The sequence below is a fragment of the Ranitomeya imitator genome, chromosome 2, assembly GCF_032444005.1.
Source record: "Ranitomeya imitator isolate aRanImi1 chromosome 2, aRanImi1.pri, whole genome shotgun sequence".
NCBI classification, from domain to species: Eukaryota; Metazoa; Chordata; class Amphibia; order Anura; family Dendrobatidae; genus Ranitomeya; species Ranitomeya imitator.
Window position 1 is genome coordinate 110,816,966 of NC_091283.1, and position 27,519 is coordinate 110,844,484.

A 27,519-nucleotide genomic window follows, 5' to 3' on the forward strand; every position below is an offset into this window, starting at 1 on the left:
CCTGTTGCCTTACTGGCTTAGGGTAGATATTTTTGTCCCATGAGCCGTTCGGGCTAAATGCACTATTTGGGTGTTTACTGGCCACTTAGGATTTTGTATACATCCGCCTGGGTTGGTTAGTTTGTCCTGTGAGCTGGCCACGTATGGTCTGCATCTAGTCCTAGGGTACAGGCAGGCTTATAGCATTGGTTATCAGTATGCTTATTATGGGTTATATATATTATTGTACTCTGTATTTACTGAGTGTTATGGACAGGGCCTTGCCTTTCTGTTTTTAAGTATGTTTTATTATGTTGTGTGTCAATAAAATCTTGTGTTTTTTCCTACATTATGTTTTCATTTTTTTATACGTGGTGTGCATAACTGGAGTGATACTTTTCTTTCTGCTGGTTATATTTGGTCGTTTTGTCACTCGCTTGCACCCCGTATTTATGGATATATTTTTTTTATATTAGGTTTATATGTTGGTAGTGTGCCCTATTTCATTGCTTATTCCAAAAAGTGGGCTGCAGTATCACCCACAACTTGTGTACAAGTGTGGTGCTGTTTCTGTAATAAAGCAACCATACTTACTTTTCTCGCACCGCTTACCTTAATTTAAGGATTGCTGCAGGAATTTTCAAGGTCAAATGACCTTGCTATGCAACTCTACACACAAATGTAGTAATATAAATCAGATTTACCACTAACAAGTCCCATTGGTGATTTAGAAGGAAACGTCGAAGCGTTAAAAGCAGGGGTAGACTTTACAACTTCTTCAACGGGCTGCATGTCAAAGATGTCCAGGTGTGGTGGGGAACTAACTCCATTTGATGATGAAAAATGACCTGGGAAGAAATCGAAAGTCAAATTCTGTCACACGGTAAGAAACTGGCACAAATAAAAATTGTATGTACAAACATGCCATTTACTGTTGCAATACTGGTGAGGGATCTTCCTGCACCTCTACCCGAGGTTGTAAAGCCTGATCCCCCAATTATTAGTTTGGGTCCAGTGGCTCCAAGTAGTGTACAAGAGGTGGCATTCCCTATATGTATCACAATCTATGTATGTAAAAGGAGTTGCTTCATCAAAGAACACCACTGTCCGTTTGTTGAAGCTCTGATCTCTGCCAATCGCTAGCAAAAGCATCACTTTGTCTGTTGTAGCCTCAACTCAACTTTCTCCATCGCTTCATAGGGGGGACACAGGAAACCATGGGTGTATGCTGCTGCTACTAGGAGGCTGAGACTATACACAAACAAATTAGCTCCTCCCCAGCAGTGTACATCCCACCGACTGGCACCAAGTTAATCAGTTTAGCTTAGTGTACCCTGTCTCGGCTGGATTGTCAGCTGGTCCAAATCTTGTATAGTTCCGACCCAGCGTCTGATTTTTCTAGACATGCTTTTTGATATTCACCGAGTGAGGGTCTTTTTTCCTCCTCATTCGTCAGTGTTGGTCCTTCTCCCTATCCACTGGTAAGTGGTTACAACGGATGCCAGTCTCCTCGGCTGGGGAGCAGTCCAGGGCCATTGGTAGCTGGAAGAGACTTCTCTGTCAATAAACATTCTCGAGATCAGAGTAATTCTTCTGTCCCTTCTCCACTGACAAAACTTTCTCAGGGACCTTCAAGTTCAAGTCTAGACGGATTACCCCACCCCAACGGCGATGGCATATATCAACCACAAGGGATGAACTCCGAGTCCTCCTGCAATGACCAAGGTATCCAAGATTCTTCTCTGGGCAGAGACTAGAGTTCCAGCAATATTGGCTATGCATATTCTGGGCATAGACCATTGAACCGCCGACTTTCTCAGTCGCAAGGGTCTTCTGGCGGAAGAATGATCTTGGCATCAGTTTTTCATCAGATTTGTCTACGGTGGGGCACTCAGAACGTGGATCTCATGGCTTCTAGGATGAACAGAAAAGTCCTATGGTTCATCTGCAGATCCCATGACCCTCTCACCCTGTTGTGGTGGACTTCAAAGCTCTTACAATACCCTGGTCACGGTTTGTCCTTTTTTTTTTCTATTCCTGCCTCTTCCCCTTCTTCCCAGACTGTTGAAGATCAAAGCAGAAGGGGTGCAGGTCACCCCAATAGCACCGGATGGGGCAAGGAGGGCCTGGTAGTCTACGTACCCACAGAGGCCTCTTAGAGACTTCCAGACCGACCAGACCTGCTTTCGCAGGGACCCATCTTCCACTGTAATTCTTTGTCGCTTGATTTGACGGTTTGACTGTTGAAGACATGGTTTTAAGAGCTTCTGGGTTCTCAAAGCTTGTGATTCAGACAATGATCCGAGCTCGAAAGCCGGTATCGTCTCGAGTCTACCACTGGACATGGAAGGCCTTCTTCCGTTGGTGTGAGACTACTGGTTTTCGCTCTTCCTTTTCTTCTGGCCTTCCTTCAAGCAGGGCTTGATACAGGTCTAGCGCTAAGTTCTCTAGAGGGCCAAGTGTCTGCATTATCCATTCTTTTTCAAAAGAATTTTGCTTCACATCCTAAGGTCAGGACTTTTCTTCAGGAAGTAGTTCATGAAGCGACTATCGACCACCAGTCAATCCCTGGGACCTCAACCTGGTCGTGGATAGAGAGGAGTGAACCATTTAAAGGTTCGGGTTTTGTTTGCCGAATTTCCCGATGTTTGAACACCAATTAATTCCATGGTAGGCAAAACCAAAAGCATAGACAACACCTTCAGGGGGCCCAATAGCAGCGAAAACAGCTCAAAATAAGGGCAGTCACCAGAAAATGTGGCATCAATTGCGCTATCAATAAATAATAAAAAAAAAAAATTGACGTGAGTTTATCTGTATTTTTGATAACCAGCCAGGCAAGAATGACAGCTGTGGGTTGCATCCCTCAGCGTTAGCAAGGCTGGTTATTAAGACTGGAGGGGTCCCCATGCTTTTTCTTTTTTATTATTTAAAAAAAATAAATAAAAAAATAAAAATATTTAAAGTGTAGTCCCCCCTCCCATTTTTGACAACCAGTCAAGCTAAAGCTGGGGGCTGGTGGTCTCAGGCTGGTAAAGGTCCATGGATATTGCCACCCCCAGCCTAAAAATAGCAGCCAGAAGAAGCCCAGAAATGGTGCATCTATTACATGCGCTTTACCCGCCACTTCCCACTTGCCCTGGTGCGGTGGCAAATGGGGTCATAGATGGGATGGGGGGTTGATGTCACCTTTACCAAAGAGGATACCCCCGTTACTAACCCTATAGTGATATTGCATTAAACAAAAAAACACACACCCAGAATAAAGTCCTTTAAGTGAAAGAATGACAGTCTCCTTTTAATGCTTCTAAATTAAACCATAGTCACGCCATCGAGCAGTCCACTAAAGCCAATGTCTCCTGTAACAGAATTAAAAATACGGTAATAAATCACAATATTCCTCAGCAGTCCACCAAAAAAATAATAATCCATATATCCCGCGACTTGTCTAGCTCTGCTACATTTAGATGGCATGCTGCTCAGTGTCTATGCTGGATGGCTGTATAGCTGTATAGTCGCATTATGCAACCATGGGGCCTGCCATCTAGATGTAGCAGATCTAGACCCGATGTGGCACAAATGGATTATCTTCTGGGTGGACAGGTGAGTAATTTTTGTCTCTTATTTTAATTCTGTTACAGGAGACAATGGCTTCAGTGGACTGCTCAATGACGTGACAATGGTTTAATTTAGATTAATTAAAAGGAGTCTGTCATTCTTTCAATTAAAAGGACTTTATTCTGGATTTTTTATACAATATCACTATGGGGATAGTAACCTCTGGCCTTGATGTCACTTGGCAATACAAAGGTGACATCAACCCCACAAATATGAACCCCACTTGCCACCGACACAGGGCAAGCGGGAAGAGCTGGGCAAAACGCCAGAATGGCCCCATTTAATGCATGTGGCTTTTCTGGGGTGAGGGGGGGGGGTCAATATCCACGGCCCACTACTTTAGCTTGGCTGGTTGTCAAAAACGAGGGTGACCCCACGACATTTTTTAAAATTATTTATTTAAAAATACGGCATGGGGTCCCCTCTATTCTTGATAACTGGCCTTGCAAAAGCTGACAGCTTAGGGTTGCGGCCCGCAGCTGTCAGTTTTGCCTGGTTGGTCATTAAAAATACAGGGAAACCTCATGTCATTTTTATTATTATTTATTTATAGCATAGATGGTGGCTGATGAATACTCCCATCAGCCGCCGCCTGCTCTCGCTGTTAACAGTTGAATAAAACTCTCAACATTGTCTCCTACCAGCTCAGATTGTAGCGCGAGCAGGCATACAGAAATGTAAGCTGTCTTCAGCACCCAGCGCCAGGAAAAAGCACAAACAGTACCGCTGATTCCTAGGTGACAGTCCATGGAAGCACACTGACATGTGCACAGACCTAAGTGAATTGGGTATACGTGTGTGTGAAAACTGTCACCACACGTACCGGAAACACCAACATCTGAAAGAGCCCTTAATGAAAACTTGATATACAGAGCTTTGAACTAATTTTCCAGATTTTTAGGAAAAATGCTCAGGAATGCCAAATTTGAGATTGGCGAATGTTTTCCTAATAACTTTGCTCATCTCTAGTACTGGAGACTCTCAGAAGCCTCCCTTGGAAAAGGCAGAGAAACCTCTGAGCAGTTCAATCTTGGAAGGTGTTTTTTCTTGTGGACAGCACTTCCATCAGGCAAGTTTTGGAGCTGGCGGAACTTTCCTGTTGCTCACCCCCTTCCTTATTCTGCACCAAGATAAGGTGGTTTTACATCCTGTACCTTCTTTTCTCCCAAAGGTAGTCTCCGCCTTTCATCTCAATGAGGACCTTGTTCTCCCCTCTTTCTGCCCATCACCATTTAATTCTCTGAAGCATTCTGTGAACAGGTTGGACCTGGTCAGGGCGATTAGCATTTAACTAAGATCGCCCCCTCCAGGCAGACGGATTCTCTCTTAGTTATCCCTGAAGGTCCTTTCAGTGGCCTTCCAGCATCCAAGGCAAAAATTGCACCCTGGATCCAGGCGGCAATCTTTAAGGCGTACTGGGTTAAAGACAGAGTTCCACTGCACCCGAGCAGTGGGTGCCTTCTGGGACATTCGCCTTTGGGCATCCGCCTTACAGCTTTGCAAAGCAGTGACATTGTCTTCTATTCACACATTTGCCAAGTTCTACAAGGTCCATACCTACTAGTGATGAGCGAATATACTCGTTGCTCGTGTTTTCCCAAGCACGCTCGGGTGGTCTCCGAGTATTTGTTAGTATTCGGAGATTTAGTTTTCCTTGCCTCAGCTTGATGATTTGCGACTACTAGACAGCTTGATTACATGTGGGTATTCCCTAGCAACCCCCACATGTACTTAGGCTAGCAGCTGTTGGGAAAACCCAAGCAACGAGTATATTCGCTCATCACTAATACCTACGCCTCGGCAGAAGCAAGCCTAGGTACGAGAATCTTGCAAGAGGCGGTGGCTAGTTCTCCGACGTCAATGGAGCGGTGCTGGTTTCCTCCCCAGGGACTGCTCTGGGATGTCCCATGGTTTCCGGTGTCCTCCAATGAAGTGATTGAGAAATCAAGATTTTGATTACGCACTGTAAAATCTTTCTCTCAGAGCCTTCATTGGGGGACATAGCACCCTCCTCCAAAGCGTGACAACTGTATTAACTTCTATTGTTACCCTGTAGTTGTGTTTTTTTCTTCTGTATTATTCTATTATACATGGCTTCTCCTACTGCTTTCTCATTATCTGATTAACTTGGTGCTGTGTACACTGCTGGGAAGAAGCTAATGTTTTGTGCAATTTACGCATAGTGTCAGCCTCTTAGTGACAGCAGTGTACGCCCATGGTTTCCTGTGTCCCCCAATGAAGGGTCAGAGAAAAAAAATGTTTATGGCGAGTAACCAAAATCTTATTTTTCCTGGGCAGTCATAGGGACAGTTATTGATTCCAGTGATCAGAACCCTATTAGATTGGAAATTGGTAGCATAGCCTAGCATCGCGCTTCCATTATCAGCCTTAACATATAAAGCAATAAGACCAATTCCTATAGAATATCTCTTATGTTATAGACTTCATCTACTTCTACTTACCTCCCCATGTGCTGTTTGTGGATGATGCTATAGCAGGAGTGCTCTGTACTGTTGGTACAAATGTTGGATGCAGGTCGAACAGGTCACTGGTAAGGTTTGGCATGCTGGAGGGTACAAATGCTTTTAATTTAGAAAATGGGAACATTTGAGAGCAATAACCAGACAAGTGTTACATTTAAAAATTGAGCTCCGAAAACAAATTGTCAAGTTAATTAGGGTAGTTAGAAAAATAAAAAAATAAATAATGCTCATCAGCATTTGTGAGCCAAACCGAGGAGTAGGTAAAAAAAAAAAAAAAAGTAGAGGTACATATCTCCCATTTTACATTTTCTCTGCATAGAGCCACTCCTGCTTTTGGCTTACAAATATTGACCAACAATCGCACTTTAACCCCTTAGTGACAGGGCCAAATTTGTTAAATCTGACCATTGTCACTTTACTGTAGCAATAACTCTAGAACGCTTTAACATATCCCATTGATTCAGAGACTGCTTTTTCGTGACATATTATACTTTAGGATTATGGTAAACTTGGCTTGATAGGTTTTGTGTTCATTTATAAAAAACATCAGAAATTTGACAAAAATGTAAAAAAAAAATCAGCAATTTTCAAATTTTGAATGATTATCCCTTTAATCCAGATAGACATACCACACAGAAATAGTAACATTTCCCTCTATATAATTTGTAAAATGTTGCTTTATTTTGTTACATTTTTAAACCTTCTACAATGTAGCAGTAATTTTTTTTTTCTTAAAGTAAATTTACAAAACTTATTTTTTTTTATTTTTTTTTTTAGGTACAGGCCACTATAGCTGGAAGACTTTAAGGCCGTTATCTGGCCAAGAATTGCCATCAGGACCACACAATCAGGGTGCCGATGGAGTTCAAGAGGGCACATTCTGGTCGCCATCTAGATTCTGTAGTCACAGTTTACAGCAGTATTTAAGGGGTTTAACAGCCATGGACGGTGTCAGCACTGATCATGGCTGATGCAGCAGGTTGTCAGCTATAGTGTATAGCTGATAGCTGCTGGATTGTTACCTGTCGGAGGATGTGATTCTCTTATATCGCGATTCTCAAGTTGTATTGGTAGTAATTAAGGAGTTAATAGGGCCATTTCATACTATTGATTAATCTACTATATAAAGCTGAGTGTGTGTGTGTGTGTGTGTGTGTGCGTGTGTGTGTGTGTGTGTGTGTGTGTATGTCCGGGATTGGCATCTGCACCGTCGCAGCTACAGCCACAAAATTTTGCACAGTCACACGTCTGGACCCCGAGAGCGTCATAGGCTACGTTGTGAGGTGAAATTTTAACCCCGCGCTTTCCAATTCACCAAACAATTTTGCCCCTATCTACACAATGGGGAAAAAAGTGAAAGGAAAAGTGTTGGAAGCGTCGCAGCTACAGCAACAACATTTTGCACAGTCACACGTCTGGACCCCGAGAGCGTCATAGGCTACGTTGTGAGGTGAAATTTTAATCCCGTGCTTTCCAATTCACCAAACAATTTTGCCCCTATCTACATAATGGGGAAAAAGTGAAATGAAAAGTGTTCGAGGCGTCGCAGCTACAGCAACAAAATTTTGCACAGTCACACGTCTGGACCCTGAGAGCGTCATAGGCTACGTTGTGAGGTGAAATTTTAACTCCGCGCTTTCCAATTCACCAAACTATTTTTCCCCTATCTACATAATGGGGAAAAGTGAAAGGAAAAGTGTTGGAGGCGAATTGACAGCTGCCAGATGTGAACAAGGGGGACTTAAAGAATGAGAGCGATGGCGCAAAAGAGTATATACCGTACAGTTGCTAAGGTGGGGCCCCAACATGAGATACTCACCACACATGGGGATATGAACACACACACAAAATGCGCCACACACTACCACGTGCTTGAACACATATCACCCTCAGCACACATTTCACCACACATACACCAACCTCGCCACATAAAAGTCGAAACACAAAAGTCGCCACTCAAAACTCGCCACATGCAAAAACTAGGCTCACGCAAAGCTCGCCACAAGTGCAAAACTCACCTCATGGAAAACTCGCCACACGCAAAACTTGCACACGCGGAAAAATTGCCATATGCACAAAATTTGCAACACATGCAAAAGTTGCCTCACACAAAACTTGCACATACTCAAAAGGCACCAGACATAAAACTCACCACGCGCAAAACTCACCATGCGCAAAACTTGCTGCACACAACTTGCTACACTAACCTGTTACATGCAACTCGACACACAAAAAGTTGCTACACGCATGTTGCCACACAAAACTCATCTCACAAAAGTCGCTACATGCATGTCGCCACACACAACTCAACACACACAACTTGACAAACGAAACTCGCCCTAAAACACACACAAGTCTGGTATTAGCCTTCAAAAATAAAAATCTGATTAATAAGCAGACAAACTACAAGAGCAACAAATGTACCATATAGGAAAGACAGCAGCTGTCAGTCACATGACCTGTCTATTATGTGTATGTGTGAGCTAATATATACTGCCTGGGGGAGGGCTTCCTGTTGGCTGGGGATATATCAGGCTGCCAATTTATCTTACAAATACTGAGGTAAAAATACTGAGCAAATAACGTGTTAACGAGGTCTAATACAGGAGATCACACAGGTATATACTATATACAGGGGAGATGACACACAGATATATACTATATACAGGAGAGATAACACACAGGTATATACTATATAGAGGAGGAGATGACATACAGGTACATACTATATACAGGAGGAGATGACATACAGGTATATACTAAATGCAGGAGGAGATTACCTACAGGTATATACTATATATAGGAGATGACATACAGGTATATACTATATACAGGGGAGATGACACAGCAGGTATATACTATATACAGGGGAGATGACATACAGGTATATACTATATACAGGAGATGACATACAGGTGTATACTATATATAAGGGAGATGACAAACATGTATATACTGAGGTGAAAATGAGAGGTGTGAGGTGAAAATGAAAAGGTGTGAGTGCAAAATGAGAGGAGTGAGGGAAAATAGTGTAGTGATAGGAAAATGACAGATGTGAGGTCGAAATGACAAGTGTTAGGGGGGAATGAGAGGAGTGAGGGAGAAAATGAGAGATGTGAGGGGAAAAATGAGAGGCGTGAGGGGAAAATAAGAAGTGACGTGCTATAACTAACCACAGATATTTACTTTGCCCAGGCAATGCTGGGCTCTTCAGCTAGTCTCTATATATATGTCTAGACTTGCCTATTAGTTGTTGGTGCAGGAGTGGAGAATAAATCCACAGCCGAGGTGGTATTAACACTTTTCCCAGATAAAGTGCTTGGCGACGTTGATCCAGGTGTAGAATTTGAAACTACAGAAATTTCCTTTAGACGTTGTTCCTGAAAGGGAAATCATTTACATTAGGAAGACCCATACTAGGAGTCATGTTTTCTTCTCCAGACAATCACGTCCCAAACAGTCTGAAAGGCGCTTCATCAGAGAAAATAACAATACTCCAGTCCTCTGCAGTCCAGTCTCCGTACTTCCCGCAAATTTATTTTCCCCTACAGACTTTTTGGGACATCTAGAAGAAGATTTGTCTGGATAATAAAAAGGGTAGTACTACAATGAGTCCTGTGTCATGTCAGAAGTAAACCATCCTGAGACCTCTCAGGAGTGGGATAGATAGATAGATAGATAGATAGATAGATAGATAGATAGATAGATAGATAGATAGATAGATAGATAGATAGATAGAAAAATAGGTCTAAATCTCCCTCCAAGAACAACTGCTCCCAACTATCCAGAAGCAATTTGGCTATGAACAATGCCTTTTACAGTCACAACACAAAAGTCCTAGCTAGGTGGCTTGGTGAACAAATCATTGAAATTCTGGGTCCATGTTGAGGAAACTCCCCGGATCTCAATCCCATTGAGAACTTGTGATCAATCTTCAAAAAAATGAGTGGACAAACAAAAATACTGAAATTGTGAAACTCCAAGCACTGATTAGACAAGGATGGGTTGTCATCAGTCAGGATTTGGCCCAGAAGCTGACATTCAGCTGCCAGGGTGAATTGCAGAAGTCTTTAAAAATAAGGGTCAACTCTTAATATTAAGTCTATGTATAAACTTGGTGTATTTTTCAATAAAAGTTTAAAAACTTATGAAATACTTGGATGTTTTTATGGTTACTGAGTACAATTATGACTTAAACATCCAAAAACACTGAAGCAGCAAACAAATATTTGTGTGTCAGTCTTCAAACATTGGGCCTTGACTGTAGGAGGCAGCACTACAATATTTTCATGTCAAATTATTCAAATGAAAATACCTTTACCATTTCATCTATTCATTTTAGCAAAAAGCATAACATATGGGGAACGTTAACATTATTTTAAAAAAAATTCCCCATCTATAAAGTCACCATCTAAAATAAAGCTCCTGAAATTCTGACACTTCATGTGCGGTCAGTTCCCAGCAGTAATCTCATGATCACAGGATTACAATGATATACATACCCCATTATAAAGCTGCCCATGAGGCATATAACGGCAGCCTTTGTCCATATGCCTTATGAGACAACCTCTACAAGGTAAACATTATAATGTACAGAGACTATTGAAAGCCTCAAGCATGAAGATGTACACGATTTTTATATATTTTTTTTAGCAATACCTTAAGTGCCTGAAGTCTCGCTTGTTCCTCCTCTAGTGCCAGCTGTCGCTCTTTTTCATCCATTTTAGAAAAGGACAACCCAGTTGTGGCAAGAGACGATACCGCACTGGACAAGGTGCTAGCTCTGCAATAATTCAAAAAAAAAAAAAATGATATAGTGTGTCATAATAACATATACCCACCCCCCATATATACATACACAAATACAATTAAAAACATTGTATACTGAGGGGGGAAAAATAGACAAAATGTAGTTCAGGTGAAGTCCTCTCCTCCGAGTGAATTTCGTTATGTTGGCATTAGGACAGCACTTTGCACAACTCACCGACTAGCAGCTGAGAACTCCTTTGTTTTTTTCCCTTCAAGGGATGCCAAGTGCTGTTCAAGTGCTTCCAGCAAACTGCTGGGTGCCTGCAGATGAATAGTCATAATTAGATACTCTTTCTGAGAAAAGTTGCTGCATTTAACATTGTTTTGCCTGTCTCTCCTACGTAAAGTATGTGCTGTTGTCCGGTAATCAATGGCCTATCCATCAGTACCAGATCGGTGTGGGTGCGACTCCCAGAACCTCTGCTGACCAGCTGTTCCCAGTGCTGGCCGGAGGAGTAAGGTGGCAGAGCAGAACAGCACATCTTTGTCATCTGCATAATGGCCGCAGTGGGGTACTACAGACCCACCCATATTAAGATGTGCAGTACCTGGCCATGACCACTAAAGTTCAAGGAGATACGTAGCTTTGCAGCTGATGACATCTGGTCGCCACAAGCTGATCTGTGGGGTCTCCTGCTGTCGCACCCCCACCAATCTGGCATTGGGAACCAATCCCTACAACAGGCCATCTATATTAATATCCAAAACAACCCCTTTAAAGATGACTACCATCAGGATTTCATCTAAGAACAATTAGGTGGTAGCCTAGAATTGCATCATATGATAATATGTACTTCTGGTTGAAACCACTTATGATTGTATGATGTTCTGCTTTGTAACTCGTGGTTAGAACAATTCCTTATTATGACTATGCAATCAAACAACAACTTACATGGCTGCTGGGAATAAAATAATACAAGTTAGTAAACCACCAGAAAAGGAACAGATGAAAGAGAAGGTCCCCAAAACGAACATCGTATTGGTGGTTGCGCTTAGAAGGAATTTGTCAGCCGGTTTCTGCTTCTTAAGCTGAAAGCACCATGATGTAAAAGCAGAGACCCAAATTACAGTGATGTGTCACTTCCCGGACTGTGTTTTTCTGTTTCAATACAATCAGCAGGAGATTATCACCACCTCCTGCCTTCTAGTCCAGTAACACCCCACAGCACTGATCAGCAGCTCTCTGTCACTATACAATGTTCAAAGAAAGATGTGGGTCTCTGTCCATACCTCATGCTGCTATTAGATTACATAGAAAAACTTGCTGAGAGATTCCCTTTAAATGTCGGTTTTATAGCTTCAAAAGAAATCTCCTTAAAATATGGGTCATAATTAGCGATGAGCGAATATACTCGTTACTCGAGATTTCTCGAGCACGCTCGGGGGTCCTCAGAGTATTTTTTACTGCTCGAAATTTAGTTTTTCTTGCCGTAGCTGAATGATTAAGGCTGTGTGCACACGTAGCAGATTTTTCACTATAAAACGCTATAAAACCGCGAAAAAAACGCTCACATTAAGCATCCTATTTAATAGAATGCAATCCGCATTTTTTGTGCACATGCTGCATTTTTTTCCTGAGCGGATTCACATTCCAGAAAAAAACGCAGCATGTTCACTAAATTTGCGGAATTGCGGGGATTCCGCACACCTAGGAATGCATTTATCCGCTTACTTCCTGCATGGGGCTATGCCCACCATGCGAGAAGTAAGCAGATCATGTGCGGTTGGTTACCCAGGGTGGAGGAGAGGAGACTCTCCTCCACAGACTGGACACCATATAATTGTTAAAAAAAAAGAAAGAATTAAAATAAAAAAAATCGTGATATACTCACCCTCTGATGGCCCTCGGAGTCTTTCTGCCCCTCAGCGCTGCACGCAGCCGCTTCCGTTCCTGTAGATGGTGTGTGAAGGACCTTCGATGACGTCGCGATCACATGACCGCGATGATGTTGCGGTCACGTGACCGCGACGTCATCGAAGGTCCTGCACACACACCATCTATAGGAACGGAAGCCGCTGAGGAGATCGGCTTTTTGCGGTAGATGAGTATAACAATTTTTTATTTTATTTTTAACATTCTATCCTTTAATATTGATGCGGCATAGGCTGCATCAATAGTAAAAAGTTGGTCACACTTGTCAAACACTGTTTGACAAGTGTGACCAACCTGTCAATCAGTTTTCCAAGCGATGCTACAGATCGCTCGGAAAACGCTAGCATTCTGCAAGCTAATTATGCTTGCAAAACGCTAGTTTTCTGCGGGAATAAGCATGCCAATTCCGCATGCGATATACCCGCGGCAGGAGGCGCAGAATTGCCGCGGCAATTCTGCAACGTGTGCACTTAGCCTTACATCTGTTAGCCAGCATAAATATATGTGGGGGTTGCCTGGTTGCTAGGGAATCCCCACATGTACTTATGCTGGCTAACAGATGTAAATCATTCAGCTGCGACAAGAAAAGCTAAATCTCCGAGCACTAAAAAATACTCGGAGGACACCCGAGCATGCTCGAGAAATCTCGAGTAACGAGTATATTCACTCATCACTAGTCATAATGTAATAACTAAACTCTGCAAGAAATACAAATATCAACAGGCATAAAGATGAAGCAGTGAAATTCTTGCGTAAGGTTTTAATTGGTGGTCACTATTCTTGATAAGAAACTGAAGATCTGGTGAAACCTTTTAGGTGTGTTGTGTGGTATAAATCAAGGCGCGCTCAGGATACTACCAGTGTAAAGCAGATGTCTCGCCACATTTTACATCATTAAAATTAGAGCTTATGAGGCTGTTGCACTTTGGAAATCCATGTCAGAGTGGTTGCATAATCCTTTTTTTAAAGTTTTATATCCTGATGTTAAAATGAGAATTTTAGGAGTTCAGCTGTATAGCATTCTGTAATGTCCCCCCCCCCCCCGGATGTCATCTGAAAGATAAGAAAAACAAATTGGATTATACTCACCCAGGGGCGGTCCGGGTCCGATGCCTCCCATCTTCATGTGATGACGTCCTCTTCCTTGCTTCTGTCGCGGCTCCTGCACAGGCGTACTGATGTGCCCTGTTGAGGGCAGCGTAAAGTACTGCAGTGCGCAGGTCCTGGGCCTCTCTGACCTTTCCCTGCGCACTGCAGTACTTTGCTCTGCCCTCAACAGGGCACATCAGTACGCCTGTGCAGGAGCCGCGACAGAAAGAAGAGGACATCATTGCATGAAGATAGGAGGTGCTGGACCCGGACCGCCCCTGGGTGAGTATAATCTAACTTGTTTTTCTTATCTTTCAGGTTACATCGGGGGCTTATATACAGCATTACAGAATGCTTTAGAGAAGCCCCTAATGGCGGTGGCCGCAGTTTATAGCGGCAAAATGAGGTGACAGTTTCCCTTTAAGATCAGTAAGAGGGAAAAAACACAGATTGCGAGTCCAAGTAACAATATCTTGCATATCAGACAAATTTGGTCACTGCCCAAACCAGCACACCAACATAGAGCTTTATTATTAGCGGACTGGAGTTAAAAAGGGAATCGGTCAGTAGGATCACCCCTCCTAACCTGTCTATATGGGCATGTAGGGCATAGGACGATGAATAGAATGACACCTTGATATCTACAATCCGATGTCTTATTCCACAGAAATCCATGTTTTTTCGTTTAAGTAAATGAGCTGTTAAGATTTATGGGCCTGGGAATCTGTAGACCTGCAGAGATTATTTTAAGTGAAAAGGGGAATTACCAGTGTGAGACATGTAATGACTGACAGTTTGCTCTCCTGATCTACATGTCTCACACGGCTAATAATCACCCTTTTCACAAAAAAAATAAATCTGTAGAGGCAGATTCTCAGGTGTTCGGCCCATAAATCTTAACAGCCTATTTACATAAAAATATAAGGGGGGGGGGGGAGGGGGGGTTCTCTGGAATAGAATAATGGATAGTAGATAAAGGTATCACTTTATTCAGCTTCCTATGCCCTACATACCCATATAGTCGGCTTAAGAGGGGTGATCCTACTGACAGATCTTTTTACATAGTTCTCCAGCATATATTATAATTGTACACAGTACATAATATTAGAAAGATGATTATTTCTACATGTATACAATACTTTGCTAATGTTGCTTTTCTAAGGCTGGATTCACCTTTATGCAGTGCTTTATGCTGAGCCCTGGACAGGTTTTCCCTCTGAAACCCTGTTCCGGCACTGTCAAGTATTTTTTAAAAAGGAGGACACAAAAGCGTAGCCAAGTATGCAATAGCGTCCCCCTAAAAGACAGACAGTGCTGGAACGCAAGTCCAAATGGAGTCCAAAGTGATTCAGTCTGCCTTATTACACTAAATAGTTGAAACAGGGTCCGATTTCTGCGGATTCAGTTGTAATCGTACATTTATCATCAACCTAGGCTAACCTACATTTTTGGGAAACTAGATTTAAAAAAAAAAAAAAAAAAAAAAACACACACACACACACACACACCAGAAAAAAACAAGGTATCAATTTCGAGAAATAGCAGACAAAAGTTCTGTATGCAAAATGCAGCTGCCTACAAGGAGACCCCACATACTGCGCAGCTTACATGTACGTACAATTTCACATAAGGGGGCAAACTTCAAATCTGCTCACAAAACAAAAGCCACAGACACTTAACTCAGCCTAATCCATCTGGCCAGAACTATTAGGTGTCGCACACGAGGCGAGATTTACACAGCTAAATGAGACCGATATTTAGCAAAAAAACTGGCATATGCAAGATAACAAAAGGTGGTGTAAACTCAAACACAAGTGAAAATGTACCACATTTATGACCATGGCAAACACAGACACTTTACACTGTTCAAAAGCTAGGAAAACCCACCAAAATATGAATTTTTGGGCATCTAGCCAAGATCATGAAGACCTGGTACAGAGAATCTGCTAGCAGGTTTATGCTTTTCAATTGTAGGGCAGCAGAAATAGTAAGAGATTCTGATTCCAGCACTGTCACTGACTCGGCTCCTTACCGTTGTATTGATAAATCCTGCACATCTACCAGTCCCCTCAGTACTGAGCTCTGTATAGCCCCAGCTACACCACTGATTTGCAGCTTTCTGTCTATGCACAGTGCAGAAAGGAAGCTGCCAGTGATGCAGTTAACCAGAGCTCATGAATATTGAGGACTACACAGCCGGAGTTTATCACCTGGAGGACTGCAGCAGACATAAGTGCTTTAGAAAAACTACAGCATGGAGCCCAGTAAGTGGCACAGCACTGGACTCAGGGTCTTTGCCTCGAAATACTGCTTTCATATGGGGAAGTAAAAACATGATGAGAGTTTCTCTTTAAGGGTATCTGCACACGTCAGGAATTTCTTGCAGAAATTTCCTGACAAAAAACGACAAAAAGTCCGCATGCCTTTTTTTTGCGCGTTTTTTTATGCATTTTTGCGTTTTTTTCAATGCATTGAATAGCGGGAAAAACGCGAAAAATCCGCAAAATTAATGAACATGCTGCTTTTTTTTTTTCACCACGATGCGTTTTTTTCGCGGAAACATGTAAACCTAGATGTCAGCAGAAGTTTTCTGACTTAGCTTGTGCCAACAAACTGTCTTACATGGTTTGCACAACATTCATTACAAAATGTAGACTCGCTCAACAAGGAACTTGGGCTATCAGAAAGCAGGCATGGTTTGATTGGAAAGAAAGGGTGTTGTATAAACGGTGATCCTCTGCACCAACATGAACCTCAGCTTCGTAGTGGACTGAAGTAATGGATTGACAGATTATTCAAAGTTTACTCAGTCTAAAGATGCTCCAAGTTAACCGTACAGCATTAACCACTATGATGATCTGGTGCATGTTACGATCGTCTGGTTTAAGTTTACATTTACTAAAGCTGTGCAGCTTTTAGACAATCAGCCACAATGACTCCAAATAGACGTATGTGTTTGCGCTAACTGCAGCAAATGGCCAGAAATAAAACTGCACTCATGAGCAAAAATCACTTATTTCAATGAAAGACCACAAGAGAGCGGTGTTAAAGGCAACCCGTCATCAGGATATTACAACCTTAATAAATAGCATCTGTGTATCTACCCATTAATGCTTATTAAATCCTTACCTTGCAGGTAGAATGTTGGCTGGAAGTGAAAGCCAGCATTTCGGTTTTAGTCACAAGTGCAGCGGGGCGGGCAGTGCCCTTACAGATCTCCGACCTCTCGCTTTTTCCCGCCTGCTGCTAGCCTCCTGCCTGTGATGGCAGGTCACTCATCGCAATTACATGCATCTAATGCCCAAATTTTCTACACGCGTAGTCACTGTGTGGCGTCACCTCCTCAATGCATCAGTAGATCCATTACTTTTGACTATGTTTCAAGACGTGAACTAATGGCACAATGCACTGCACCCCCCCCCACCCCCCCATTAGGAGGCGATTCTGGGCAATGGCTGCGCCTGCGCCAATTCTTGGACAGGGAAGGCATGTCTCTGAGACTCACTTGTCCATCACAAACCAGAAGCACGAGGTAGGAGAGCTGTAAGGGAGCTGCTCGCCCCGCTGCATTTACCACTAAGGCTACTCACACCCGTCGCAATGCGTCGGGCCGAGATTCCGACGCTAGCGTTTGACGCGCCGCACAACCAGTGCAGCGGATGCATTTCTCCGGCGCGTCCGCTGCCGTATTGTGAGGTGCGGAGAGGTGGGGGCGGAGTTCCGGCCGCGCATGCGCGGTCAGAAAAAGCGGTCCGTCGGCAGCAAAAAAACGTTACATTTAACGTTTTTTGCTCCCGGTGGTCTGCCACAACACGGCGCAACCGTCGCACGACGGTTGCGACGTGTGGCAATGCGTCGCTAATGTTAATCTATGAGGCAAAAACGCATCCTGCAAACAACTTTGCAGGATGCGTTTTTTGCCATAAACGACGCATTGCGACGTACTGCAAAAACCGCCAGTGTGAAAGTAGCCTAAAACACAGGATTTGTTTATGTGCACACGATGCAGATTTAGTGCAGATCTGCAGCAGATTTTTTTTGCTGCAAATCTGCACTGTGATTTACAATACAATGTAAATCAATGTGAAAAAAAAAAAAAAAAACTGTACACATTGTGCAGAAAAATCCGCGCAGAAACGCTGCAGATTTCAAAGAAGTGCACGTCACTTTTGTGCGTTTCTGCAGCGTAAAAACTGCACAAAATCCGCATCAATTCCACACAAAAAACGCACTAAAACCGCATAAAAAAACCGCACCTGCGGATTCTGCCAGGAGATGCAGATTTAGTGCAGAAAATTCTGCACCACATTTCCTACATGTGCACATAACCTAAAACTTTCAGACAATTCTACAAGCATGGTGAGTATTAAATATTTATTAAACATCCATTTTACACACACACACTAGGGGTGAAGTATCCAGATGATCGGTTCCCTTTAAAATAGTTTACTTTTGATCATGAAAAGTGTACATAGTTATTTGAAGTCAGATATCTGAAGGCACCAGTTCACATGAATGTTTTTCCATATAAGATGTATATGGAAGAGAAAACTTCTCATGATTATGGGTTATGGATAAAGCAATAAAAACATATACAGAGATTTGGAAGGAATGAGAAAAGAAAAGAATTAAATGAATGTGAAATGCACACTGACCTGAGTAAGATCTGGAATGTCACCCTGATCAATTCCAACTTGCTGAATTCACAAAAAAGGAAGGGGGGAGAAAAGTGTACATTACTTCATGCAGCGGCAATGGAGAATGCTGTGGATACTGAATGCTTACACACAGTATGAAGGTAAAAGGGCCTTTATTAACTTAATGGACTGGTACAGTGGCACTTGCAAAAATTAAAAGACAAAAGCTAAAAAAAAAAAAAGCAAAAAGAAGAACCAGGCAATTTAAGCTTACAAAACTGTGCCAACATCATGCAGTTGTTGTTAGTGCAACTCCAAATGCAAAGATCGGGGACATGGACATGAACCAAGCTTCATGCCATTCTGGCAAGGAATGATGCAGACATTTAATAGTAGTAAAGGATATAAAAGAAAAAAACCTTGCAAGATGCTGTTGGTCACGGGACAAAATCTGAAGTTAAGCAAGAATGGCAACAAGCAATTACACATTTGCTGGGTGCTATTATATTTACAATCATTAACCATTGGCAAATCCAAAATTTCTTAAGAGCATTCAATTTGCATCATGCATGAGCCATGCTACTGTACCAGTGCCAAGAGCTACATGAGGCCCCTTACACTCAGGAAAGAAAATACTGACCTCTGCCACTTTGAGGAATTCTGCCAATTTGGTCATTCGAGCAAGAAATTTTTTATAAATGTCCAAGGCTTCTTTGCATTGGTTCTTTTTCATGTCAAAGTATTTCTCTGAAGTAGACGAAAGGAAGGATGCACATCAATTTTTATTAAAATGTCAATTATTTAGGATCAATTATGTATATAGGATATGATCTCTGCATGAAAGCACATCAATTATATAAAAAAAATAGTAATTTTCCAGTAAATTACAGTTTATAGTCTGATAGGAAGCAGACGAGAGGACGGAGAAATGTATCTTAGCTGGAAACATGGAGGAGTTGCAGAGCAGCCCGCAGTGAGAACATCTTGGTACATTTAAGCTGGCTCACGGCACTGGCGAGTCTGCACCATCTCAACAGGGAATGTCTGCCATAAACAAAATATTGAAAGGGTTGTGCAACTTTGGGAACAATTATTTTTTCTTACTTCAATGTAGGACTTGTTTTGGCTGAAAGTAATTTTAGTAATTGGGTTTCATTAAAAAAAAAAGTGCCTTTTATATGTCCGATGTGCAGCACTGCTTATTAACGAGTTAACCAAGTATCCTTCAGTGAGCTTGTTCTAACGTCCAATGGGAACGTTTCTAAAGGCGCATTTACACTACAAGATAATTGTGAATGAGTGTTGTTAAAAACAGTTTTCACAATTATTTTGCTGTGTAAACAGGCTGCCGATCATCCAATGACCGAGCAAAACTCTTGTTCATTGGGTGAAACGATCTTGTGTGCAGCACAAAAAAAAAAAATCATCATTCTCGGCGGCGCATCGTTCTGTTATAAGCAGGATTCGCACTGCAGAGAAATATGGCAGCCTAGACCGAGCGGTCTAGTATAGATCATTCAGTGATCATCATTTACTTTTTAGTGTCTGTTTGCACAGGCAGACCAATGTCCACTGATTGGATTCATTAGCTTTCACCAGTCATATCGCCACCCAGGTCTGGCCATATAAACAGACCTTAACTTTTTTCTCTAATTTTTTTAGCTCTTAAATGATTTGTGATCACATCAAAGTTGAATGTCTCAGGAAACAAGGAGCTAGTAAAGTAAAACTGTGCAACATTTTAAATGCAACCAAATGGCAAAAATGATTTTACATGCAATTACTGTATATACTCAATTATAAGCCGACCCCCCTAATTTTGCCACACAAAAAACTGGGAAAACTTAATGACTCGAGAATAAGCCATGGGTGGGAAATGCAACAGCTACCAGTAAATGTCAAAAGTAAAAATAAATACCAATAAAAGTAAAATTAATTGAGACATCAGTAGGTTAAGTGTTTCTGAATATCCATATTGAATCAGGAGCCCTATATAATGCTCCATACAGTTCATGATGGGCCCATAAGATGCTCTATACAGATATTTGCCCCATATAATGCTGCACAAATGCTGATTATAGCCCCATAAGATGCTCCATAGACACATTTGCCCCATATAGTGCTCCACAAATGTGGATTATGGCCCCATAAGATGCTCCAGAGAGATTTGTCCCATATAATGCTGCACATGGCCCCCATACAGATATTTGCCCCATATAATGCTGCACATGGCCCCATAAGATGCTCCATACAGATATTTGCCCCATATAATGCTGCACAAATGCTGATTATGGCCCCATAAGATGCTCCATACAGATATTTACCCCATATAATGCTGCACAAATGCTGATTATGGCCCCATAAGATGCTCCATACAGATAATTGCCCCATATAATGCTGCACATGGCCCCATAAGATGCTCCATACAGATATTTGCCCCATATAATGCTGCACAAATGCTGATTATGGCCCCATAAGATGCTCCATACAGAAATTTGTCCCATATAATGCTGCACATGGCCCCATAAGATGCTCCATACAGATATTTGCCCCATATAATGCTGCACATGGCCCCATAAGATGCTCCATACAGATATTTGCCCCATATAATGCTGCACAAATGCTGATTATGGCCCCATAAGATGCCCCATAGATAATTGCCCCATATAATGCTGCACATGGCTCCATAAGATGCTCCATACAGATAATTGCCCCATATAATGCTGCACAAGGCTCTCAGGCCCCCGGCACTTGCTATATTCACCTGCTCCCCGTTCCACCGCCGACCGCCGCTGTGTCTTCTCCGTCCTGTGCACTGACGTTCAGGCAGAGGGCGGCGTACACTAATTGCGCCCTCTGACCTGAGCGTCACATCAGAGGATGCTGAAGATGCAGCGGCGCCAATGGTGGAACGGGGAGCAGGTGAATATAGCACACTGCGTTATACTCACCTGCTCCTGGCGTGGTCCCTGCACGTCTGTTCCCCGGCACCTGCAGCTTCTTCCTGTAGTGAGCGGTCACATGGTACCGCTCATTACAGTAATGAATATGCGGCTCCACCCCTATGGGAGTCCATATTCATTACTGTAATGAGCAATAGCATGTGACCGCTCACTACAGGAAGAAGCTGCCGGCGCCAGGGAAAAGACATGCAGGGACCACGCCAGGAGCAGGTGAGTATTATTACACAGCTCCGCTCCCCCTCCCCTGCTGACCCCTGCGTATGACTCGAGTATAAGCCGAGAGGGTTACTTTCAGCCCAAAAAAGTGGGTTGAAAATCAGCTTATACTCGAGTATATACGGTAAATATGTAAAAATAAACCCCATTAATTTAAATGTGATAAAAATGTTGTACGCTTTTACAAACACTTTGTATTTTTCTTAATTTAAATGATTTTGTTTTACTCTCCATTGAGACAAAGCCAAATTCACTGCAGAATCACAGTTCTTAATGAGTTGTGCAAAAAGGTGCAAGCAACAGGGCAGTAACTCTCCTAAACCACACGATTTTATATTTGCTTGTATAAATGTTTTTGGTTTTGTTTGACTCGTGAGCTTTCCGTACAGTAAACAATATTTTACAAAAATATTGTTCCAGGTCAAACAGCAGTTGACAGATCATCTTTGCAGACTCAACCCTAAGTCGCCTTTTTATTTTTTCTCTCCCACTATCATAATATTTTTTTTTTCCTGAGTGCGTGAAAATACAGACTACCATATTTTTCTGACTATAAGACCATTTTTGTTCCCCCAAATTTTGGGGGAAAGTGGGGGTGCGTCTTATAATCCGAATCTGTGTGCTGTGCTGTAGAGGAGGGGGGGGGGCAGCTCTGGAGAGGTAGAAAGAGAGACAGCAGGAGGTCCTGTGCTCCCGCTCATTAGCCTCATGTAATATTCACTGCACCCGCTGTCCATCACCACAGTGCTGAAGCTGCAGGAGTTGATTCACAGGGGAGCAGCGAATATTAAATGTGCCTGCATCTCCCCCCCTCCCATCATGGATATGGCCCCGTCACTCTTATATGCCCCCCTGTGCTGCTGGCAGGCACATGCCCCCCACCCGTGCTGCTGGCAGACACATGCCCCCCTGTGCTGCTGGCAGGCACATGATAAAATAACAAACACTTAACTCACCTTCTGATGATGGCTCCATGCTCACAGCTCCTCGGTTGCTTCCTGTGTCTGTGCTGACATCTGATCATGTGATCGGCACAGCACAGTGATGGGGTGGGGGGGGGGGGGGGGCGCATGTGTCTGCCAGCAGCACGGGGGGGGGGGGGGGGGGGGCATGTGTCTGCCAGCAGCACGGGGGAAGGGGGGGGGGCGGGCCTGTGACAGTTATGCCCATGGAAAGAAGGGGATTAAAAAACATTGAAATTTAAAAGCGGAAATACCCCTTGTTCTTAAGGGGTTAATGATCGGGCCATTTTTTTAAATTCTGACCACTGTCACATTATGAAGTTATAGCTCTGGAATGCTTCAATGGATCCCACTGATTCGGAGATTGTTTTTTCGTGACATATTTTTTTCGTGGTAAAAAAAATTCGATATGACTTGTGTTTATTTATGAAAAAAAACAGAAATTTAGCAAAAATTTTGAACATTTTGCAATTTTCAATTTTAATTTTTGTGCAATTAAATCTTATTGCACAAAATAGTTATTAAATAACATTTCCCACATGTCTACTTTACATCAGCACAATTTTGTAAACAATTTTTTTTTCCTTTTGTTAGGACATTATAAGGGTTAAAAGTTGAACAGCGATTTCTCATTTTTCCAACAGAATGTACAAAACCTTTTTTTTTTTTTTAATTTTTTTTAGGGACCATCTCACATTCGAAGGGAGTTTAGGGGGATCAATATGACAAAAAAAAAGTTACACCATTCTAAAGACTGCACCCCTCAAGCTGCGCAAAACCACATTCAAGAAGTTTACTAACCATTCAGGTGAGTCACGAGAATTAAAGCAATGTGGAAGGAGAAAATGAACATTTAACTTTTTTCACAAATTTTTTTTTTTACTTTGGAAACAAACTTTTTTATTTTCACAAGGGTGCCAAGAGAAAATGCACCACAATATTTGTTGTGCAATTTCTCCTGACTACACCCATATAACGTATGTGGGGAAAAGCCACTGTTAGGCCAGTCTCACACGTCCAGATAATTCCGGTACCGGAAAAATCGGTACCGGAATTATCCGAGTCTGTGTGCCGCTGTGTTTCTGTGGCACACGTGTGCCCACTGGGTACCACACGCACCGTGCCGGAGACAGCGCTAAAGTTTAGCGCTGTCCCCTGCATCTGGTGCTGAAGCCCCATTCATATCTTCCCTGCAGCAGCCTTTGCTGTAGAGAAGATATGAATAATTGTGTGTAAAATCAAGATCCAGGTCCCCATTCCCCTCCACCCCCTGTGCCCCCCCCCCCCCCCCCCCCCCCCCCCCCCCGCTGTGATGAAAATACTCACCCGGCTCCCTCGCTGGCTGGTGCTGCTTCCTGTCCTGGCCGCACCTTCTACTGTATGAGCGGTCACGTGGGGCCGGCGATTACAGACATCAATATGCAGCTCCACCTCCCATAGGGGTGGAGCCGCATATTCATTACTGTAAATGAGCGGCCCCACGTGACTGCTACAGTAGAAGGTGTGGCCAGGACAGGACGCTGCGAGGGAGCCGGGTGAGTATTTTAATACCGGGACCTGGATCTTGATTTTACACACAATTATTCATATCTTCTCTACAGCAAACGCTGCTGCAGGGAAGATATGAATGGAGGCTTCAGCACCAGTGGGGGGGGGACAGCGCTTACAGTAGCGCTGTCTCCTGCATGGCACACGGACAAAGTCCGTGTGCGGTATGTGTTTTACACGGACCCATTGATTTTAATGGGTCCGTGTAATCCGTGCGCTCCCACGAACACGGACGTGTTCCGTGTACGGAAGAAAAAAATCAATGACATCTGCACAGATGCATTGATTTTAATGTGTCTACGTATGTCAGTGGCTCCGGTATGTGAGGAAACTGTCACCTCACGTCCCGGAGCCACTGACGTGTGAAACCGGCCTTAGGCAATGTGCACACGTTGCGGATTAGCCTTAGGAATTTCTGGTGCGGATTCTGCCTCTCCTGGCAGAAAACGCACCTGCGGATTTGTCGTGTTTTTTGTGCGGTTCCGCAGCGTTTTTTGTGGATTTGCTGAGTTTTTTACCCCTGCAGTTTTCTATAATGGAATGGGTACAAAAACGCTGCAGATTCACAAAAAAGAAGCGACATGCTACTTCTTATAAACCGCAGTGTTTCCGCAGAGGATGTTCCGCAATGTGTGCACAGCTTTTTTTTTTTTCGCATTGATTTACATTGTACTGTAAATCATTTGCGTATCTGCAGCGTTTCTGCACTGCAAAAAACGCTGCGGATCCGCACAGAATCCGCAACGTATGCACATAGCCTTTGGGCGCATGGCAAGGCTCTGAAGGGAAGGAACACTGTTTGACTTTTTGAACACAAAATTGGCTGCAATCAATGACGAACGCCATGTTGCTTTTGGAGACTACCTGATGTACCTAAACAGTGGAAATCCCCCCAATTCCCACTCCAACCCCAACACCACAACCCTAACCCCAAGCCTAACCCTAACCCCAACCAACAGAACAATGAAAATAAAGACTTTTATTTTATTATTTTTACCTAACTAAGGCTGGTTTCACATTTGCGGTTGTGTCCGCAGCGTATCGTCCACAACCGCAAACGAATGCATGCAAACGCATGATAACGCAGCTTTTTTTAAATTTGCATCAGCTTATACACGACGGCAAAAAAACGCAGCGTTTGTATGCGTTTTTACATGCGTTTGTGCTTTTTATGCGCATGCGTTTGATATTTCCAGGAAGCCGTGTCTAAATCAGTTCCTGGACATGCGCAGTCTAAAGAATGCAAGCGCATCGAACGCATGCGTACGCATGTGTTCCCATAGACAGTAATCCTGTTTTTATGCCTGTGCATATTTGATGGAAATCTGCCGCCTCAAAAAATCCAACATGGTGCGTTAACCGCGCCTCACCGCACACCGCGAAAAACGTATGTGTAAGCAAACGCGGGCGAACGCATGCACCTGCATCTACAATGTTAAAGATAGGAAATCAAGACGCATGCGGATGTACACGTCAGAAACGCTGCGGACACAACCGCAAATGTGAAACCAGCCAGGGGGTGATAAAGGGGGGTTTGATTTACTTTTTGTTTCATTTTGATCACTGTGATAGACCCCATCACAGCGATAAAAATAAACCAATAGGAAAAATCTCTTATTGTTGCCGGCTGACAGATCTCAGTGGGTACACCGCGTATGCACCCGCCATTTTCTTCCCAGAAGATGACGTCAAGGGCCAGGGGATGTAGGAGGTGTCGTGGGACCCCATTTCTCTCTCCTTTGATGTGCTACATCATATCAGAAAAGATAAATAAATGGAGAGAAAAAAAATAGGACTTTTTTTTGGCTGCCATTATTTAGTGAATGATGGTAATAGCGACACTGGGTACGGTAAAAACTGAGCCGAATCATGTTCTCCTGAGGTAGCCAAGACCCTGGATATTTTCCGAGGCTGGGGGAGGAAGGGCGCTATAACCTTATTTCTGAGTGCCATTAAAAAGCAGCACTGAGGAAAAAGTACCCTTAACTACCGCCGTTAAAAGGTGCATCGGCAGTCGTTAAGGGGTTAACTTGCTCTTCGCTCCATGGTAAGATGCCTTATAATTGTAAAATAACTTGATCATCACCAAATCTATTTTAATGGAACGACAATTGCCCAAAATTACAAAGGGATTCCATAATATTCTCTTCCACTAGATCTAAAAATAAATAAATAATAATTACCCTTATAAGAGTCAAGTGCCGTAAATTTACGGCACTTGGTCCTGGGCTTTAACCCCTTCACGACATGCGCGTACTAGTACTGCGCATGTCGTGTCTCTCCCTATGATGCGGCTCCAGCACTGAGCTCACATCAAAGCCGCGACATGTCAGCTGTTTTGTACAGCTGACATGTGCCCGCAATAGCGGTAGGTGGAATCGCGATCCACCTGCCGCTATTTACTAGATAAATGCCGCTGTCAAACTCTGACAGCGGCATTTAACTAGCGCTTCTGGCCATCGGGCTGGAAATGCGCGCGGGGGTCAGCAATGCGTTGCGTCTCTTCAAGACCTCTATGATTGTTAATGCCGGATTTCTATGAGCGTCACCCTGTGGTCGGCGCTCATAGCAATGCAGTAATTCAGTTACATAGGGGCGATCTGAGCATCGCTTCTCAGCCGATCAGGCTATGCCAGCTTCTAGACTCCCATGGATGTTATTGAAGCATGGCAAAAGTAAAAAAAAAAGTTTTATATTTTTCATACATTTTAAACGTTTAAATCATCCCCCTTTCGCCCTATTCAAAATAATAAAAAAAAAACCTACACATATTTGGTATCGCCGGATTCAGAATCGCCAGATCAATAAAAAATAATTAACCTGATTGATAAACAGCGCAGCGATAAAAAAAAATTCAAAAACGCCAGAATTACGTTTTTTTTGGTCGCTGCGACATTGCATTAAAATACAATAATGGCCGATCAAAAGAACGTATCTGCACCAAAAGGATATCATTAAAAACATCAGCTCGGCGCGCAAAAAAACTAAGCCGTCACACGACCCGAGATCCCGAAAAATGGAAACGCTATGGGTATTGGAAAATTGCGCTTTTTTTTTTTTAATATATGGCAAAGTTTGGAATTTTTTTTACCACTTATCGAAAAAAATAACCTAGACATGTTTGGTGGCTGAACTCGTAATGATCGGGAGAATCATAATGGAAGGTCAGTTTTAGCATTTAGTGAACCTAGCAAAAAAGCCAAACAAAAAACAAGTGTGAAATTGCACTTTTTTTTGCAATTTCACCACACTTGGAATTTTTTTCCCTTTTTCTAGTACAAGATGTGGTAAAACCAATAGTGTCGTTCATAAGTACAACTCGTTCCGCATAAAACAAGCCCT

At 42.9% G+C, this 27,519-nt stretch overlaps 1 protein-coding gene across 2 annotated transcripts in view; it reads right to left on the bottom strand.

The window, feature by feature from the left end:
• The window catches only part of LOC138662047 (phosphatidylinositol-binding clathrin assembly protein-like), an 82,115-nt gene that overhangs the window by 25,118 nt on the left and 29,478 nt on the right, over positions 1 to 27,519 (bottom strand). For both annotated transcript variants that reach the window (XM_069747155.1, XM_069747154.1), the window contains exons 7-13: positions 19,129 to 19,235; positions 18,507 to 18,548; positions 11,065 to 11,150; positions 10,740 to 10,863; positions 9,324 to 9,460; positions 6,060 to 6,163; positions 684 to 827 (exon numbers count right to left, since the gene is read on the bottom strand). In XM_069747155.1, the coding sequence (XP_069603256.1) occupies positions 684 to 827; positions 6,060 to 6,163; positions 9,324 to 9,460; positions 10,740 to 10,863; positions 11,065 to 11,150; positions 18,507 to 18,548; positions 19,129 to 19,235 (744 nt within the window). The remainder of the gene's footprint in view (positions 1 to 683; positions 828 to 6,059; positions 6,164 to 9,323; positions 9,461 to 10,739; positions 10,864 to 11,064; positions 11,151 to 18,506; positions 18,549 to 19,128; positions 19,236 to 27,519) is intronic.